At 52.9% G+C, this 20,561-nt stretch overlaps 1 protein-coding gene and 1 long non-coding RNA gene across 3 annotated transcripts in view; one reads left to right on the forward strand and one right to left on the reverse strand.

The window, feature by feature from the left end:
• Positions 1-2,749: 2,749 nt before the first annotated feature.
• ATP4A (ATPase H+/K+ transporting subunit alpha) overlaps positions 2,750-20,561 on the reverse strand; it is a 32,681-nt gene continuing 14,869 nt past the window's right edge. Inside the window, 13 exon segments of the mRNA XM_063182128.1 lie at positions 2,750-3,206; positions 3,477-3,568; positions 4,115-4,216; positions 5,314-5,444; positions 6,888-7,033; positions 7,518-7,584; positions 7,586-7,642; positions 8,429-8,583; positions 9,632-9,800; positions 11,401-11,551; positions 13,653-13,789; positions 15,909-16,078; positions 19,143-19,323. Coding sequence (XP_063038198.1) covers positions 3,178-3,206; positions 3,477-3,568; positions 4,115-4,216; positions 5,314-5,444; positions 6,888-7,033; positions 7,518-7,584; positions 7,586-7,642; positions 8,429-8,583; positions 9,632-9,800; positions 11,401-11,551; positions 13,653-13,789; positions 15,909-16,078; positions 19,143-19,323 — 1,587 coding nt within the window. The 3' untranslated portion in view covers positions 2,750-3,177.
• LOC134433258 (uncharacterized) overlaps positions 7,860-20,561 on the forward strand; it is a 31,878-nt gene continuing 19,176 nt past the window's right edge. Inside the window, exons 1-3 of one of the 2 annotated variants that reach the window (XR_010031516.1) lie at positions 7,860-8,154; positions 8,383-8,506; positions 9,582-9,621. This is a non-coding gene — a long non-coding RNA (uncharacterized LOC134433258). Of the gene's footprint in view, positions 8,155-8,382; positions 8,507-9,581; positions 9,640-20,561 lie in introns of those variants that run through there. The other variant, XR_010031515.1, reaches the window with a different exon arrangement.

Below are 20,561 nucleotides of genomic sequence, written 5' to 3' on the forward strand. Positions count from 1 at the left end.
GCGTGAGGGAGCCAAGATGGCGGCGGGAACGGGAACGAGCGAAGAGGCCCGGCAGCGCCCCGAGAGCCGGGAGCAGAGCCACGGCAGAGACAATAAAGAGATTGAACCCCTTTGTGTCACAAAGTGTCGGGGAAACGGGCGGGGACGGCACGCCCTTTGCGGCAGTCGCGCTAAACGACCTCTTTTGCGACAGTCAGTATTTACGGCAGTTCCGGGACAGTCGCGCTTTATGCCACCTTTACGACAGTCGCACTTTACTGCAGTATTCACGACAGTGGTTCTTTATGACACCTTTACGACAGTCGCGCTCTTACGGCGCCTTTTTGCGACAGTCGCGCTTTACGGCGCCTTTTACGACAGTCGCGCTTTAGGGCGCCTTTTACGACAGTCGTGCTTTACGGCGCCTTATACGACAGTCGCGCTTTACGGCGCCTTTTTACGACAGTCGCGCTTTACGACGCCTTTTGCGACAGTCGCGCTTTACGACGCCTTTTACGACAGTCGCGCTTTACGGCACCTTTTACGACAGTCGCGCTTTACGGCACCTTTTACGACAGTCGCGCTTTACGACGCCTTTTACGACAGTCGCGCTTTACGGCATCTTTTACGACAGTCGCGCTTTACGGCATCTTTTACGACAGCGCTGCTTTACGGCAGTCTTTACGACAGTCGCGCTTTACGGCCGTATTTACGACAGTCGCGCTTTACGGCATCTTTTACGACAGTCGCGCTTTACGGCAGTCTTTACGACAGTCGCGCTTTACGACACCTTTTACGACAGTCGCGCTTTACGGCCGTATTTACGACAGTCGCGCTTTACGGCCGTATTTACGACAGTCGCGCTTTACGGCACCTTTTACGACAGTCGCGCTTTACGACGCCTTTTACGACAGTCGCGCTTTACGACGCCTTTTACGACAGTCGCGCTTTACGGCACCTTTTACGACAGTCGCGCTTTACGGCCGTATTTACGACAGTCGCGCTTTACGGCCGTATTTACGACAGTCGCGCTTTACGGCACCTTTTACGACAGTCGCGCTTTACGACGCCTTTTACGACAGTCGCGCTTTACGGCACCTTTTACGACAGTCGCGCTTTACGACGCCTTTTACGACAGTCACGCTTTACGGCACCTTTTACGACAGTCGCGCTTTACGGCACCTTTTACGACAGTCGCGCTTTACGGCACCTTTTACGACAGTCGCGCTTTACGGCGCCTTTTACGACAGTCGCGCTTTACGGCACCTTTTACGACAGTCGCGCTTTACGGCCGTATTTACGACAGTCGCGCTTTACGACGCCTTTTACGACAGTCGCGCTTTACGGCACCTTTTACGACAGTCGCGCTTTACGACGCCTTTTACGACAGTCGCGCTTTACGACGCCTTTTACGACAGTCGCGCTTTACGGCACCTTTTACGACAGTCGCGCTTTACGGCCGTATTTACGACAGTCGCGCTTTACGACACCTTTTACGACAGTCGCGCTTTACGACGCCTTTTACGACAGTCGCGCTTTACGGCACCTTTTACGACAGTCGCGCTTTACGGCCGTATTTACGACAGTCGCGCTTTACGGCACCTTTTACGACAGTGCTGCTTTACGGCACCTTTTACGACAGTCGCGCTTTACGGCACCTTTTACGACAGTCGCGCTTTACGGCCGTATTTACGACAGTCGCGCTTTACGGCCGTATTTACGACAGTCGCGCTTTACGGCCGTATTTACGGCAGTCGCGCTTTACGGCCGTATTTACGACAGTCGCGCTTTACGGCCGTATTTACGGCAGTCGCGCTTTACGGCACCTTTTACGACAGTCGCGCTTTACGGCACCTTTTACGACAGTCGCGCTTTACGGCACCTTTTACGACAGTCGCGCTTTACGGCCGTATTTACGACAGTCGCGCTTTACGGCACCTTTTACGACAGTCGCGCTTTACGGCCGTATTTACGGCAGTCGCGCTTTACGGCCGTATTTACGGCAGTCGCGCTTTACGGCCGTATTTACGACAGTCGCGCTTTACGGCCGTATTTACGGCAGTCGCGATTTACGGCCGTATTTACGACAGTCGCGCTTTACGGCCGTATTTACGACAGTCGCGCTTTACGGCCGTATTTACGACAGTCGCGCTTTACGGCACCTTTTACGACAGTGCTGCTTTACGGCACCTTTTACGACAGTCGCGCTTTACGGCCGTATTTACGACAGTCGCGCTTTACGACGCCTTTTACGACAGTCGCGCTTTACGGCCGTATTTACGACAGTCGCGCTTTACGGCCGTATTTACGACAGTCGCGCTTTACGGCCGTATTTACGGCAGTCGCGCTTTACGGCCGTATTTACGGCAGTCGCGCTTTACGGCACCTTTTACGACAGTCGCGCTTTACGGCCGTATTTACGGCAGTCGCGCTTTACGGCGCCTTTTGCGACCGTCGCGCTTTTTTTGGTGACATTTTTCGGGATTTTTCTTGCAATTATTTTTCAATTTTTATTTTTTTACGTCGTCGTATTTTAGTGTTGTTTCTCTTGTGCAATTTTTGTGGATCATTTTTAAATTTTAGGTTTTTTTTTTTTTTTTTTTTTTTTTAATCGCATTTTCGAGAATTTTTGGGGTCTTTCCCCAAGCAATGAGCGCACCTGGACACACCTGGCTGAGTCACCTGTGCCTTTATTGCGGGGGGTGGGGGAGGGGATCGAGGGTGGGGGGAGGCGCCCAGGTGGGTCCTGGGTGTCCAAGGGGGTTCCAGGTGGGTTCCAGATGTTCCAGATGGGTCCCAGGTGAGCTCCAGGTGTCCAAAGGGGGTCCAGGTGTGCCCAGGTGTGTCCAGATGGGTTTCAGGGATTCAGGGAGGGTTCCCGATGGGTTCCAGGTGTGCCCAGGAAGGTCCCAGGTGTGCCCAGGTGGGTTTCAGGGGTTCAGGGAGGGTCCCAGGTGAGTCCCAGGTGGGTTCCAGGTGTTGCAGGTGAGCCCCAGATGTTCAGGAAAGGTTCCAGGTGTGCCCAGGTATGTCCAGGTGGGTCCCAGGTGCCCAAGGGTGGGTCCCGGGTGTGTCTCAGGTATCGAAGGAGGGTCCCAGGTGAGTTCCAGGTGTCCAGGGAGGGTCCCAGGTGTGCCCAGGTGTGTCCAGGTGGGTCCCAGGTGCCCAAGGGTGGGTTCCAGGTGTGCCCAGGTGTTCTCAGTAGTAAAGTTCTCGATCCCACCAACCTGGGGGTGGAGAGAACCCGGACAGGTGAGGGTGGGGCAGTGCCCAGGTGCGCCCAGGTGTGCCCAAATTCCCCATTTCCCCCCCATTTTTTTTGCAGTTTTTTCCCCATTTCCCACCCACAGGTGCGCCCAGGTGTGCCCAGGTGTGCCCGAATTCCCCATTGTTTTGCAGTTTTTTCCCCATTTCCCACCCCCAGGTGTGCCCAAGTGCCCCCAGGTGTGCCCAGGTGTGCCCAGGTGCCCCCAGGTGTGCCCAGGTGTGCCACTCACTGCCCGGGTGTCTCCGCACTCCGAGTTTCCGGATTTCGTCGTAGACGAGGATGAGGAGCCCGAAGGGCATCGGCACCAACCACCACTGGAACCTGCCCAGGTGAGAGCCAGGTGAGAGCCAGGTGTGCCCAGGTGTGCCCAGGTGTGTTGGGGCAGCGCCCAGGTGTGCCCAGGTGGTTTTTGGGTGTTCCCAAGGTCGGTTTGGGTGGGTGCCCAGGTGTGTCCAAGGTGGATTTGGGGAGGTGCCCAGGTGTCTTTTGGGGTGCCCAGGTGTGCCCAGGTGTGCCCCAGGTGTTCTCAGGGAGTTGCCAGGTGTGTCTGGGCACTGCCCAGGTGTGCCAAGGTGTGTCTGGGATGGTGCCCAGGTGCGCCCAGGTGTGTTGGGGCAGTGCCCAGGTTGGTTTTGGGGTTCCCAGCTGTGCCCCAGGGTGTGCCCAGGTGTATTTTGGGTGCCCCCAGGTGTGCCCAGGTGTATTTAGGGCAGTGCCCCGGTGGGTTTTTGGGTGCCCAGGTGCACCCAGGTGTGCCCAGGTGTGCCCAAACCCCCCCAAAATCCCCATTTTCCCCCCAATTTTCACCCAGTTTTTTTTCCATTTACCCCCTCCCAGGTGTGCCCAGGTGTGCCCAGGTGAGCTCACCTGATGGGCATGAAGTTGAACACGTTGGGCATGCCGGGGCAGTAGCAGAGGAAGCAGCCGATGCACACCTGGAACACGATGGCCACCAGCAGGGTCCGGTTCCTGCAAAACAGCCCAGGTGTGCCCAGGGGTGCCCAGGTGTGCCCAGGGGTGCCCAGGTGTGCCCAAATCCCCAATTTCCCCTCAAAAATGCCCCAAATCCCCCATTTTTATCCCATTTTCCCCCAGTTTTTGCCATTTCCCTCCTATTTCAGTGCCCCCAGGTGTGCCCAGGTGCGCCCGAAAATTGAAATTTCCCCCTAAAAACCCCGTTTTTTCCCCGTTTTTCACCCAATTTTCGCCGGCTTTCCCCATTCCCCCCGCCCCCAGCTGCGCCCAGGTGTGCCCAGGTGTGCCCAGGTGCGCCCAAAAATTGAAATTTCCCCCTAAAAACCCCATTTTTTTCCCGTTTTTCACCCAATTTTCGCCAGCTCTCCCCATTCCCCGTCCCCCCAGCTGCGCCCAGGTGTGCCCAGGTGTGCCCAGGTGTGCCCAGGTGCGCCCGAAAATTGAAATTTCCCCCTAAAAACCCCCATTTTTTCCCTGTTTTTCACCCAATTTTCTCCAGCTTTCCCATTCCCCCGCCCCCCAGCTGCGCCCAGGTGTGCCCAGTGTGCCCAGGTGCGCCCGAAAATTGAAATTTCCCCCTAAAAAACCCCATTTTTTCCTCGTTTTTCACCCAATTTTCGCCGGCTCTCCCCATTCCCCTGCCCCCAGCTGCCCCCAGGTGTGCCCAGGTGTGCCCAGGTGTGCCCAGGTGCACCCAAAAATTGAAATTTCCCCCTAAAAACCCCATTTTTTCCCCGTTTTTCACCCAATTTTCGCCGGTTCTCCCCATTCCCCCCCGCCCCCAGCTGCCCCCAGGTGTGCCCAGGTGTGCCCAGGTGCGCCCAAAAATTGAAATTTCCCCCTAAAAACCCCATTTTTTCCCTGTTTTTCACCCAATTTTCTCCGGCTTTCCCATTCCCCCGCCCCAGCTGCCCCCAGGTGTGCCCAGGTGTGCCCAGGTGTGCCCAGGTGCGCCCGAAAATTGAAATTTCCCCCTAAAAAACCCCGTTTTTTTCCCCGTTTTTTCACCCAATTTTCGCCGGCTTTCCCCATTCCCCCACCCCCAGCTGCCCCCAGGTGTGCCCAGGTGTGCCCAGGTGTGCCCGGCGCACCTGAAGAGCCCCTGCTGGAACAGCGACAGCCGCCGCGTCTTGCGGATCAGCACGTCGGCGATCTGGCACATCTCGATGCTGATGAAGAACACGGTGTAGCAGGTGTACCTGGACCTGGTTACCGCCGCTTGCTCGAGACGTCTGCGGGCAAACAGGTGGGCGCAGGTGGGCACAGGTGAGACCCAACTCCCCATTTTACCCCGATTTTCCCCCAAAATTTTCCCATTTTTTCACAATTTTTTTCCGTTTTTCCCTGATTTCCCCGCAAAATTTTTACATTTTTCATCGTTTCCCCATTCCCAGGTGTTGCCCAGGTGAGCCCAAATTTTCCCAATTTCTCCCTTATTTTCCCAAAAATTTTTTATATCTTTCGCACGGTTTTCCCCAAAAAATTCTCCATTTTTTTCCCCAATTTTCCCATGAATTTTTTTGTGTTTTTCCACATTTTTCCCCACCCCCCAGGTGTGCCCAGGTGTGCCCAGGTGAGCCCAATTTCCCCATTTTCCCCCCATTATTTTCCAATTTCCTCCCAAATTTTTGCATTTTCCCCCCATTTTCTCTCCCCCAGGTGGGCACTAGGTGAGACCAATTAACCCATTTTCCCCTGATCTTCCCAAAAATTTTTATATTTTTCCCCAATTTTTTCCCATTTTCCTCCCATTTCCCCCACCCACTTTTGTGGGGTTTTTTTCCCCTTTTTTTCCACCCCCAGGTGTGCCCAGGTGTGCCCAAATTCCCATTTTTCCCCTCCAAAAACCCCAAGTTTTCGCCGATTTCCCCCAAATTTTTCACCGTTTTCCCCATTTACCATTTTCCACCCCAATTTCGCCAAGTTTTTTCCATTTATCCCCTCCCAGGTGCGCCCAGGTGTGCCCAGGTGTGCCCAAATTCCCATTTTTCCCTCCAAAAACCCAAATTTTCGCCGATTTTCCCCAAATTTTCACCAATTTTCCCCCAGGTGAGCGCCGTTTTTGTGCCCAGGTGAGCGCCCAGGTGTGCCCAGGTGTGCCCAGATTCCCACTTTTCCCTCCAAAAACCCCAAATTTTCGCCGATTTCCCCCAAATTTTCGCCGATTTTCCCCCAGTTTTCGCTGGTTTTGTGCCCAGGTGAGTGCCCAGGTGAGCGCCCAGGTGTGCCCAGGTGTGCCCAAATTCCCACTTTTCCCTCCAAAACCCCAAATTTTTGCCGTTTTTCCCCAAATTTTCACCGATTTCCCCTGATTTTCGCCATTTTTGTGCCCAGGTGAGCGCCCAGGTGTGCCCAGGTGTGCCCAGATTCCCATTTTTCCCTCCAAAAACCCCAAATTTTCGCCGTTTTCCCCAAATTTTCGCCGATTTCCCCCCAGTTTTCGCTGGTTTTGTGCCCAGGTGAGCGCCCAGGTGAGTGCCCAGGTGAGCGCCCAGGTGTGCCCAGGTGTGCCCAGATTCCCACTTTTCCCTCCAAAAACCCCAAATTTTTGCCGTTTTTCCCCAAATTTTCACCGATTTTCCCCAAATTTTCGCCGATTTCCCCCCGATTTTCGCCATTTTCGTGCCCAGGTGAGCGCCCAGGTGTGCCCAGGTGTGGCACGCACCCACTGCTGCCCGTAGCTGTCCTGCAGCTCCTGCTCGTGCGCGTCCTCCCAGCGCGGGCGGAGCCCCAGCACCAGGTACGGCCACCAGCCCTCCTGGGCCATGGCCACGAAGTAATCGGTGAAACCCGCGAAGGACTGGATGGCACCTGGGCAGGTGGGACAGGTGGGACAGGTGAGATACGGGCACCAAAACCCCTGAGATACACCTGGGCAGGTGGGACAGGTGAGACATGGACAGGTGAGATGGGGCAGGTGAGATAAGGACAGGTGAGATATGCCCATCAACCCCCCTGAGATACACCTGGACAGATGGGACAGGTGAGACATGGACAGGTGAGATGGGACAGGTGAGACCTCAGGTGTTCGATCATCCACGTATCCCCAAATCCAGCTGTGCCCAGGTGTGCCCAGGTGTGCCCAAATCCCCCAATTTTCCTCATTTCCCCCCTTCCCCCACCCCCAGCCATGCCCAGGTGTGCCCAGGTGTGCCCAGGTAACCCCAAACTCCCCAAAATCCCCATTTTTCACCCCATTTTCACCCGGTTTTTTCCACGTATCCCCTCCCAGGTGCCCCCAGGTGCCCCCAGGTGTGCCCAGGCGTGCCCAGGTGTGCCCAGGTGTGCCCCTCACCTATCTGGAAGTACGAGTAGGCCGCCAGGGGCTCGTTGACCAGGCGGTCGCGCCGGGGGTTGCGGGGGCCGCAGGTGCATGATGTCGCTCTCGGCGCGCTCGTAGGCCAGGGACACCGAGGGGAACTGCCAGGTGGGCACAGGTGGGCACAGGTGGGCACAGGTGTGCCCAAATCACCCGGTTTCCACCGTTTCCCCCCGAATTTTCACCGATTTCCCCCTATTTTTTGCCGTTTTTCCCCATTTTTGTGCCCCCCAGGTGCCCCCAGGTGCCCCCAGGTGTGCCCAGGTAAGGCTCAGTTGGGGCTCAGATGTGCCCAGGTGCCCCTATGTGTTCCCCAGGTGTGCCCAGGTGTGCCCAGGTTTTCCCAAATTACCCAATTTTCACCGTTTCCCCCCCAAATTTTTGCCGTTTCTCCCCGTTTTTGTGCCCCCCAGGTGGGCACAGGTGTGCCCAGGTGAGGCTCAGGTGAGGCCCAGGTGTGTCCCCAGCTCTTGCCAGGTGTGCCCAGGTGTGCCCACAAATTCTCAGATTTTCACCGGTTTCCCCCATTTTTGTGCCCCAGGTGTGCCCAGGTGTGTTCCTGTCCCTCTCAGGTGTGCCCAGGTGTGTTCCTGTCCCTCTCAGGTGTGCCCAGGTGTGTTCCTACCCCTCCCAGGTGTGCCCAGGTGTGCCCAGGTGTGCCCAGGTGTGTTCCTGTCCCTCCCAGGTGTGCCCAGGTGTGCCCAGGTGTGCCCAGGTGTGTTCCTACCCCTCCCAGGTGCGCCCAGGTGTGCCCAAACCCCCAATTTCCCCTCCAAAACCCCCAAATTTCCACCGATTTTCACCCAACTTTCGCCGTTTCTCCCCATTTCCTCCCCCCCAGGTGTGCCCAGGTGTGCCCAGGTGTGCCCCCCAGGTGTGTCGCTCACGATGTCGGTGCAGAGCTCGATGAAGAGGATGGTGATGCAGCCCAGCGGGAGGGGCACGCTGGCTGTGATGTAGATCAGGTACGGCGTCAGCTCCGGAATGTTCTTGGTCAGCGTGTAGGCGATGGACTTCTTGAGGTTGTCAAAGATGAGCCGGCCTGGACAGGTGGGACAGGTGAGATAAGGACAGGTGAGACATGGACAGGTGAGATATGGACAGGTGAGATATGGACAGGTGAGATAAGGACAGGTGAGATATGGACAGGTGAGATAAGGACAGGTGAGATATGGACAGGTGAGATGGGACAGGTGAGATATGGACAGGTGAGACATGGACAGGGTGAGATAAGGACATGTGAGATGGGACAGGTGAGATATGGACAGGTGAGATGGGACAGGTGAGATATGGACAGGTGAGATATGGACAGGTGAGATATGGACAGGTGAGATGGGACAGGTGAGATATGGACAGGTGAGATATGGACAGGTGAGATATGGACAGGTGAGACATGGACAGGTGAGATGGGACAGGTGAGATAAGGACAGGTGAGATGGGACAGGTGAGATATGGACAGGTGAGATATGGACAGGTGAGATGGGACAGGTGAGATAAGGACAGGTGAGACATGGACAGGTGAGATGGGACAGGTGCGATAAGGACAGGTGAGATATGGACAGGTGAGATATGGACAGGTGAGATAAGGACAGGTGAGATAAGGACAGGTGAGATGGGACAGGTGAGATATGGACAGGTGAGATATGGACAGGTGAGATATGGACAGGTGAGATATGGACAGGTGAGATAAGGGTGAGATAAGGACAGGTGAGATGGGACAGGTGAGATATGGACAGGTGAGATATGGACAGGTGAGACATGGACAGGTGAGACATGGACAGGTGAGATGGGACAGGTGAGATATGGACAGGTGAGATAAGGACAGGTGAGATAAGGACAGGTGAGATAAGGGACAGGTGAGACATGGACAGGTGAGATAAGGACAGGTGAGATAAGGACAGGTGAGACATGGACAGGTGTGTCTCACCTTGCTCGACGCCCGTCACGATGGAGGCGAAGTTGTCGTCCCGCAGGATCACACCTGTCCCACACCTGTCCAGGTGTCTCACCTGTCCCACACCTGTTCCCATACCTGCCCAGGTGTGCCCAGGTGTGCCCAGGTGTGCCCAGGTGTGCCCAGGTGCGCTCACCTTGCTCCACGCCCGTGACGATGGAGGCGAAGTTGTCGTCGAGCAGGATCATGTCGGCCGCGTTCTTGGCGGCGTCGGAGCCGGCGATGCCCATGGCCACGCCGATGTCGGCCTTCTTCAGCGCCGGCGAGTCGTTCACGCCGTCGCCCGTCACCGCCACGATGGCGCCCTTTTGGGGCGAAAAACCGGGAAAACGGGAAAAAGCGGGAAAAAACGAAAAAAAACGGGGTGAAAATCGGGCGAGAAATGGGGAAAAAATGGGGGAAAAATGGGGGAAAAATGGGGGAAAAATGGGGGAAAAATGGGGGAAATTGGGGATGTTGGGAGCACTGGGGACATTGAGAAAAAAACGGGGAATTTGGGGAAAATGGTAAAAAAATGGTGAAAAATGGTAAAAAACAAAAAAAAATGGGTGAAAATGGGGTGAAAAACGGCCGAGAAATGGGGAAAAAATGGGGGAAAAATTGGGGGAAATTGGGGATGTTGGGAGCACTGGGGACATTGAGAAAAAAACGGGGAATTTGGGGAAAAAGTGGGGGAAAATGGTAAAAAAATGGTGAAAAATGGTAAAAAACAAAAAAAAATGGGTGAAAATGGGGTGAAAAACGGCCGAGAAATGGGGAAAAAAATGGGGGAAAAATGGGGGAAATTGGAGATGTTGGGAGCACTGGGGACATTGAGAAAAAAACGGGGAATTTGGGGAAAAAGTGGGGGAAAATGGTAAAAAAATGGTGAAAAATGGTAAAAAACAAAAAAAAAATTGGGTGAAAATCGGAGCGAAAAACGGCCGAGAAATGGGGAAAAAATGGGGGAAAATGGGGGAAATTGGGGATGTTGGGAGCACTGGGGACATTGAGAAAAAAACGGGGAATTTGGGGAAAAAGTGGGGGAAAACGGTAAAAAAATGGTGAAAAATGGTAAAAAACAAAAAAAAAATTGGGTGAAAATCGGGCGAAAAACGGCCGAGAAATGGGGAAAAAATGGGGGAAAAATGGGGGGAAGAATGGGGGGAACTGGGGACGCTGAGAAAAACGGGGAATTTGGGGAAAAGATGGGGAAAATGGTAAAAAAAACCCAAAAATGGGTGAAAATCGGCCAAAAAATGGGGGAAATGGGGAAAATCGGGATTTGGGGACATTGGGGATTTTTGGGGACATTGAGGACATTTGGAGGCGTTGAGAAAAAGGGGGAATTTGGGGAAAAAATGTGAAAAAACAACCTCAAAACTGGGTGAAAATTGGACAGAAAATGGGGAAAAAAAGGGGAAAAAATGGGGGAATAATGGGAAAAAATGGGGGGAAAATGGGGAAAAATGAGAAAAATGGGGGAAAATGGGAAAAATGGGGAAAAAATGGGAAAGAATGGGGGAAAAATGTGGAAAATGGGAAAAAATGGGAAAAAATGGGGAAGAATGAGGGAAAAATGTGGAAAATGGAAAGAATGGGGGAAAAATTGGAAAAAATGGGGGGAAAAATGGGAAAAATGGGAAAAAATGGGGGAAAATGGGGGAAAATTGGGAAAAAATGGGGGAAAATGGGGGAAAATTGGGAAAAAATGGGGAAAATTGGAAAAAATGGGGGGAAAATGGGAAAAAATGGGGGAAAATTGGGAAAATGGGAAAAAAATGGGGGAAAATGTGGGAATAATGGGGAAAAAATGGGGAAAAATGTGGGAATAATGGGGGAAAACTGGGGAAAGCGGGGATTTAGGGACACGGGGGACGTGGGGCCCGCCCCCAGGTGCGCCCAGGTGTGCCCAGGTGTGCCCACCAGGCGCTGGCAGCTCTCCACGATGACCAGCTTCTGCTGGGGCGACGTGCGGGCGAAAACCATCTCGGGGTGGGCGCGGAGCAGCTCCTCGAGCGCGCCCGGCGGCAGCGCGGCCAGCTCGGAGCCGGTGACGACGCGGGCACGGGCCTGGCTGCAGGTAAACACACACCCGGGTTACACCTGGGTTACACCTGGGTTACCGGGGACACACCTGGGACACACCTGAGTTACCTGAGATACACCTGAGTTACACCTGAGTTACCTGAGATACACCTGAGATACACCTGAGTTACCTGGGACACACCTGGGACACACCTGAGTTATCTGAGATACACCTGAGTTACCTGAGATACCTGGGACACACCTGAGTCACCTGGGACACACCTGGGATACACCTGAGTTACACCTGAGTTACCTGGGACACACCTGGGACACACCTGGGTTACACCTGGGTTACACCTGGGTTACCGGGGACACACCTGGGACACACCTGAGTTACCTGAGATACACCTGAGTTACACCTGAGTTACCTGGGAACAACACCTGGGATACACCTGAGTTACCTGGGACACCGCTGGGACACACCTGAGTTATCTGAGATACACCTGAGATATCTGGGATACCCCTGGGACACACCTGAGTTACCTGAGATACACCTGAGTTATCTGAGATACATCTGAGTTACGCCTGAGTTACCTGGGACACACCTGGGACACACCTGAGATACACCTGGGTTACACCTGAGTTACCGGGGACACACCTGGGACACACCTGAGTTACCTGAGATACACCTGAGTTACACCTGAGTTACCTGAGATACACCTGAGATACACCTGAGTTACCTGGGACACACCTGAGTTATCTGAGATACATCTGAGTTACACCTGAGTTAGCTGGGACACACCTGAGTCACCTGGGACACACCTGGGATACACCTGAGTTACACCTGAGTTACCTGGGACACACCTGGGTTACACCTGAGTTACCTGGGACACACCTGGGACACACCTGAGTTACACCTGAGTTACCTGAGACACACCTGAGATACCTGGGATACTCCTGGGATACACCTGAGTTACCTCAGATACACCTGAGATACACCTGAGTTACGTGGGACACGCCTGAGTTACACCTGAGATACACCTGAGTTACCTGAGATACACCTGAGATACACCTGAGTTACCTGGGATACACCTGAGATACACCTGAGTTACCTGGGACACACCTGAGATACACCTGAGTTACACCTGAGTTACCTGGGACACACCTGAGATATCTGAGATACACCTGAGTTACACCTGAGTTACCTGGGACACACCTGAGATACACCTGAGATACACCTGAGTTACCTGAGATACACCTGAGATACACCTGAGTTACCTGGGATACACCTGAGTTACACCTGAGTTACCTGGAATACACCTGGGACACACCTGAGATACACCTGGGGTACACCTGGGACACACCTGAGATACACCTGGGACACACCTGAGATAGACCTGAGATACCTGGGATACACCTGAGTTATCTGGGACACACCTGGGACACACCTGAGATACCTGAGATACACCTGAGTTACACCTGAGTTACCTGGGATGCACCTGATATACACCTGGGATACCTGAGATACACCTGAGATATCTGGGATACACCTGAGTTACACCTGAGTTACACCTGAGTTACCTGGGACACACCTGAGATATCTGAGATACACCTGAGTTACACCTGAGTTATCTGGGATACCTGAGTTACACCTGAGATACCTGGGACGCTCCTGTCCCACCTGTCCCACCAGGTGTGCACCTGGGTGTCACCTGTCCCACCTGTGCAGGTGAGGGTCTCACCTGGGTGTTACCTGTCCCACCTGTCCCACCAGGGTCTCACCTGTCCCACCAGGGTCTCACCTGGGTGTCACCTGCTCCAGGGGCAGGTGAGGGTCTCACCTGTCCCACCAGGGTCTCACCTGGGTGTCACCTGCTCCAGGGGCAGGTGAGGGTCTCACCTGTCCCACCAGGGTCCCACCTGTCCCACCTGTCCCACCAGGGTCTCACCAGGGCTGTACCTGCTCCAGGGGCAGGTGAGGAGCTCACCAGGAGCTCACCTGTCCCACCAGGGTCCCACCTGTGCCACCAGGGTCCCACCTGGTCACTCACCTGGGCTGTACCTGCTCCAGGGGCAGGTGAGGTTGTCACCTGGACATTACCTGTCCCACCTGTGCCACCAGGTGCTCACCTGTCCCACCAGGGTCTCACCTGGGCCGTACCTGCTCCAGGGGCAGGTGCAGGCGCTCGGCCACGTCCTCGGGGGTCTCGCTGCCCTCGGAGATGATGCCCACCTGCGCCGCGATGGCCTTGGCCGTCACCGGGTGGTCACCTGTCACCATGATCACCTGTGGGGACACCGACACACCTGCGTCACCCGGGGGACACCTGGGGACACACCTGGGCCGGACTCACCTGAAAGCCCCGGAATTGTCCCCAAGTTCTCGTTGTCCCCAAATCCCCCGAGTTGTCCCCAAATTCTCCCACAAATGTCCCCAAATTCTCGTTGTCCCCAAATCCCCCAAATGTCCCCAAACGTCCCCAAACGTCCCCAATGTCCCCAATCCCATTTTTCCCAATTCTCCCCTATTTTTTCCCATTTTCCCCCATTTTCTCTCAATGTCCCCAAACCCCACAAATGTCCCCAAACGTCCCCAATGTCCCCAATCCCATTTTTCCCAATTCTCCCCTATTTTTTCCCATTTTCCCCCATTTTCTCTCAATGTCCCCAACGTCCCCAACATCCCAAACTCCCCAAACACCCCAAACGTCCCCAAATTGTCCCCAAACGTCCCCAAATGTCCCCAAATGTCCCCAAACGTCCCCAACATCCCCACATTCCCCAAATGTCCCCAATCCCGTTTTTCCCAATTTTTCCCTATTTTTATCCATTTTTGCCCAATGTTCCCAAACCCCCCAAATGTCCCCAACGTCCCCAATATCCCAAATTCCCCAAACACCCCAAATGTCCCCAAATGTCCCCAAACGTCCCCAGTGTCCCCAATGTCCCCAATCCCATTTTCCCCAATTCTCCCCTATTTTTTCCCATTTTCCCCCATTTTCTCTCAATGTCCCCAACATCCCCAATATCCCAAATGTCCCCAATGTCCCAAATGTCCCCAAATCCCCGCAATGTCCCCAATGTCCCCAATCCCATTTTTTCCCATTTTCCCCCATTTTCTCTCAATGTCCCCAATGTCCCCAAATGTCCCCAATCCCATTTTTCCCAATTCTCCCCTATTTTTTCCCATTTTCCCCCATTTTCTCTCAATGTCCCCAAGGTCCCCAATATCCCAAATGTCCCCAAATGTCCCCGATCCCATTTTTCCCAATTTTTCCCTATTTTTTCCCATTTTCTCTCAATGTCCCCAAACCCCCCCAAACGTCCCCAATATACCCAATCCCCCCAACACCCCAAATGTCCCCAAATGTCCCCAAACGTCCCCAAATTCCCCAAATGTCCCCAATCCCATTTTTCCCAATTTTCACCCATTTTTTCCCATTTTCCCCCATTTTCTCTCAATGTCCCCAATGTCCCCAATATCCCAAATTCCCCAAATGTCCCCAAACGTCCCCAAATGTCCCCAATCCCATTTTTCCCAATTTCCCCCCATTTTTCTCCATTTTCTCTCAGTGTCCCCAACGTCCCCAATATCCCAAATTCCCCAAACACCCCAAATGTCCCCAAATGTCCCCAAACGTCCCCAAATGTCCCCAAACGTCCCCAACATCCCCACATTCCCCAAATGTCCCCAATCCCGTTTTTCCCAATTTTTCCCAAATTTATCCATTTTTGCCCAATGTCCCCAAACCCCCCAAATGTCCCCAATGTCCCCAATATCCCAAATTCCCCAAATCCCCCAAATTGTCCCCAATGTCCCCAAATGTCCCCAAATGTCCCCAATCCCATTTTTCCCAATTTCCCCCCATTTTTTCCCATTTTCCCCCATTTTCTCTCCATGTCCCCAATGTCCCCAATATCCCAAATGTCCCCAGTGTCCCCAATGTCCCCAATCCCATTTTTCCCAATTTTTCCCTATTTTTTCCCATTTTCTCTCAATGTTCCCAATCCCCCCGAATGTCCCAAATTCCCCCAAATGTCCCCAATGTCCCCAATCCCATTTTTCCCAATTCTCCCCTATTTTTTCCTATTTTTTCCCATTATTCCCCATTTTTGCTCAATGTCCCCAAACCCCCCAAATGTCCCCAATATCCCAAACATCCCCAAATGTCCCCAAATGTCCCCAAAGGTCCCCAAATGTCCCCAATGTCCCAAATTCCCCCAAATGTCCCCAATGTCCCCAATCCCATTTTTCCCAATTCTCCCCTATTTTTTCCTATTTTTTCCCATTTTCCCCCATTTTTGCTCAATGTCCCCAAATGTCCCCAATCCCCCCAATATCCCAAACACCCCAAATGTCCCCAAATGTCCCCAAAGGTCCCCAAATGTCCCCAAATGTCCCTCACCCGTATCCCGGCCGTCCGGCACTTGCGCACGGCCTGGGGCACGGTGGCGCGGGGGGGGTCGATGAGGGACACGAGGCCGGCGAAGCAGAGCCCCGATGCCACCTGCGCCAGGTGCTCGGGGGGCGTGCCCGCGGGGACGGTGCCCGCCGGGAGCCAGCGGGCGCAGAAACCTGCGGGGGCACGGATTTGGGGGAAAATGGGAGAAATTTGGGGAAAAAAATTGGGAAAAAACGGGAAAAAATTTGGGGAAAAATGGTGGGGAAATGGGGAAAAAATGGGGGAAAAAAGGGGAAAAAACGAGCAAAAAATTGGGCAAAAATTGGGGAAAAAATGGTGGGAAAATGGAGAAAAAATGACATTGGGGACATTGGGAAAAAATGGGAGGAAATTTGGGAAAAAACAGGAAAAAATTTGGGGGGGAAATGGTGGGAAAATGGAGAAAAAATGATATTGGGGACATTGGGGACATTGGGGAAAAATGGGCGAAAATTTGGGAAAAAAGAGGAAAAAAATTGGGTGAAAATTGGGGATAAAATGGAGAAAAAATGGCATTGGGGATATTGGGAAAAGATGGGAGAAAAAAGGGGAAAAAACAAGCAAAAAATTGGGCAAAAATTGGGGGGAAAATGGTGGGAAAATGGAGAAAAAAATGACATTGGGGACATTGGGGAAAAAAATGGGTGAAAATTTGGGAAAAAAAATTGGGCGATAATTGGGGAAAAAATGGAGAAAAAATGACATTGGGGACATTGGGGGAAAATGGGAGGAAATTTGGGAAAAAACAGGAAAAAAATTGGGGGGAAAATGGTGGGAAAATGGAGAAAAAATGACATTGGGGACATTGGGAAAAAACGGGAGGAAATTTGGGAAAAAAATGGAAAAAAAATCGGGGGGAAATGGGGGAAAATGGAGAAAAAATGACATTGGGGACATTGGGGAAAAATGGGAGGAAATTTGGGAAAAAACAGGAAAAAAATTGGGGGGAAAATGGTGGGAAAATGGAGAAAAAATGGCATTGGGGATATTGGGAAAAGATGGGAGAAAAAAGGGGAAAAAACAAGCAAAAAATTGGGCAAAAATTGGGGGAAAAATGGTGGGAAAATGGAGAAAAAATGACATTGGGGACATTGGGAAAAAAATGGGTGAAAATTTGGGAAAAAAAATTGGGCGATAATTGGGGAAAAAATGGAGAAAAAATGACATTGGGGACATCAATGGGGACGGTGCCAGCAGAGCCCCGATGCCACCTGCGCCAGGTGCTCGGGGGGCGTGCCCGCGGGGACGGTGCCCGCCGGGAGCCAGCGGGCGCAGAAACCTGCGGGGACACGGATTTGGGGGAGAAACGGGGAAAAAAATTGGGTGAAAATTGGGGAAAAAACGGGAAAAAATTGGGTGAAAATTGGGGAAAAAATGGTGGGAAAATGGAGAAAAAAATGACATTGGGGACATTGGGGACATTGGGGGAAAATGGGAGGAAATTTGGGAAAAAACAGGAAAAAAATTGGGGGGAAAATGGTGGGAAAATGGAGAAAAAATGACATTGGGGACATTGGGAAAAAATGGGAGGAAATTTGGGAAAAAACAGGAAAAAAATTGGGTGAAAATTGGGGAAAAAATGGAGAAAAAATGATATTGGGGACATTGGGAAAAAATGGGAGGAAATTTGGGAAAAACAGGAAAAAAATTGGGGGGAAAATGGTGGGAAAATGGAGAAAAAATGATATTGGGGACATTGGGAAAAAATGGGAGGAAATTTGGGAAAAAACAGGAAAAAAATTGGGTGAAAATTGGGGAAAAATGGAGAAAAAATGACATTGGGGACATTGGGGACATTGGGGAAAAATGGGAGGAAATTTGGGAAAAAACAGGAAAAAATTGGGGGGAAAATGGTGGGAAAATGGAGAAAAAATGACATTGGGGACATTGGGAAAAAACAGGAAAAAAATTGGGTGAAAATTGGGGAAAAAATGGAGAAAAAAATGACATTGGGGACATTGGGGAAAAATGGGAGGAAATTTGGGAAAAAACAGGAAAAAAATTGGGGGGGAAATGGTGGGAAAATGGAGAAAAAATGACATTGGGGACATTGGGGACATCAAGGGGGACACTGGAGACATTTTGGGGACATTTTGGGGCCATTTTTAGACATTTTGGGGACATTTGGGGCCATTTTGGAGCCATTTTTGGGCCATTTTGGGCCATTTTTGGGCCCTTCGGGGCCATTTTTGGGACATTTTGGGGCCATTCGGGGCCATTTTTGGGCCATTTGAAGCCATTTTGGAGCCATTTTGGGCCAATTTTTGAACATTTTTGGGCCATTCGGGGCCATTTTTGGGACATTTTGGGGCCATTTGGGGCCATTTTGGGCCATTTTGGGAGATTTTGGGGCCATTTGGGTCCATTTTTGTGTCATTTGAAGCCATTTTGGAGCCATTTTGGGGCCAATTGTTGAACATTTTGGGGCCATTTGGGGCCATTTTGGAGCCATTTTGGGACATTTTGGGGCCATTTGGGTCCGTTTCTGTGTCATTTGAAGCCATTTTGGGGCCATTTTTGAACATTTTGGGGCCATTTTGGGCCATTTTTGGGCCCTTCGGGGTCATTTTGGGGCCATTTTGGGACCATTTTTGGGCCATTTGGGGCCATTTTGGGCCAATTTTTGAACATTTTGGGGCCATTTGGGGCCATTTTTGGGACATTTTGGGGCCGTTTTGCGGCCATTTTAGACCATTTTTGGGCCATTTTGGGACATTTTGGGACCATTTGGGTCCATTTTTGTGTCATTTGAAGCCATTTTGGAGCCATTTTGGGGCCAATTTTTGAACATTTTGGGGCCATTTTTGGGCCATTTTAAGCCATTTTGAAGCCATTTTGGGCCATTTTTGGGCCCTTCGGGGTCATTTTGGGGCCATTTTGGGACATTTTTGGGCCATTTTGGGCCATTTTTGGGCCATTTTGGGCCATTTTGGGCCATTTTTGGGCCCTTCGGGGTCATTTTGGGGCCATTTTGGGGCCATTTTGGGCCATTTTGGGGACATTTTGGGGCCATTTTGGGCCATTTTGGGGACATTTTGGGGCCATTTTGGGCCATTTTGGGACATTTTGGGGACACGGGACAACATGGAAGGGACGTGGTGGGGGGAGGGGGTCGGGGTCGGGCGCCATTTCCCCTCCCCCCACCACTCCAAGCCCCTCCCCCACCCCCTTGGGCCCCGCCCCTCCCCCCCCACTCACCGAGCACCCTCTCGCCCCGCCCCCCCAGGTCCAGACACGCCCCCTCCAGGCTCCGCCTCCACTCGGCGTCGAGCGGCCGCTCCTCCCCCGCCTGCAGCGCCCCCGAGCAGCGCTCGAGGACCCGCTCGGGGGCGCCCTTGAGCACCAGGAGCTGCTGGGAGCCTGCGTCGTGCACGGACACCTGCGGGACAGGTAAGGGACACCTGAGATACACCTGGGATACACCTGGGATACACCTGAGTGTGGTTAGATACACCTGGGATACACCCGGGACCCGCTCGGGGGCGCCCTTGAGCACCAGGAGCTGCTGGGAGCCGGCGTCGTGCACGGACACCTGCACAGGTGAGAGAGATACACCTGGGGTACACCTGAGTGTGGTTAGATACACCTGGGGTACACCTGGGACCCGCTCGGGGGCGCCCTTGAGCACCAGGAGCTGCTGGGAGCCGGCGTCGTGCACGGACACCTGCGGGACAGGTAAAACACACCTGGTATACACCTGGGATACACCTGGGTATGGTTAGATACACCTGAATGTGGTTAGATACACCTGGGATACACCTGGGATACACCTGGGACCCGCTCGGGGGCGCCCTTGAGCACCAGGAGCTGCTGGGAACCTGCATCGTGCACGGACACCTGCGCAGGTGAGAGAGATACACCTGGGATACACCTGGGATACACCTGAGATACACCTGGGATGCACTTTCAGCACACCTCTCTCACCTGTCTCACCTGTCACTCTCACCTGTCCAGGTGTGTCCCACCTGTCTCACCTGGAATTTGTTTGTGGAGTTGAAGGGCAGCTCCTCACCTGTCCATATCTCACCTGTCCATATCTCACCTGTCCATATCTCACCTGTCCATATCTCACCTGTCCATATCTCACCTGTCCATATCTCACCTGTCCCATCTCACCTGTCCATGTCTCACCTGTCCCATCTCACCTGTCCATATCTCACCTGTCCATATCTCACCTGTCCCATCTCACCTGTCCATATCTCACCTGTCCCATCTCACCTGTCCATATCTCACCTGTCCATATCTCACCTGTCCATATCTCACCTGTCCATATCTCACCTGTCCATACCTGTCTGTGTCTCACCTGCCCAGGTGTGTCCCACCTGTCCATCCTCACCTGGAATTTGTTGCTGGAGTTGAAGGGCAGCTCCTCACCTGTCCAGGTGTGTCCTACCTGTCTCACCTGTCCATGTCTCACCTGTGCTATCTCACCTGTCCCACCTGTCCAGGTGTGTCTCACCTGTCTCACCTGTCTCACCTGTCCAGGTGTGTCCCACCTGTCTCACCTGGAATTTGTTGGTGGAGTTGAAGGGCAGCTCCTCACCTGTCCATATCTCACCTGTCCATATCTCACCTCTCTCACCTGTCTCACCTGTCCAAGTGTGTCCCACCTGTCCA

Source organism: Melospiza melodia, unplaced genomic scaffold (assembly GCF_035770615.1).
Source record: "Melospiza melodia melodia isolate bMelMel2 unplaced genomic scaffold, bMelMel2.pri scaffold_151, whole genome shotgun sequence".
Taxonomy (NCBI): Eukaryota; Metazoa; Chordata; class Aves; order Passeriformes; family Passerellidae; genus Melospiza; species Melospiza melodia.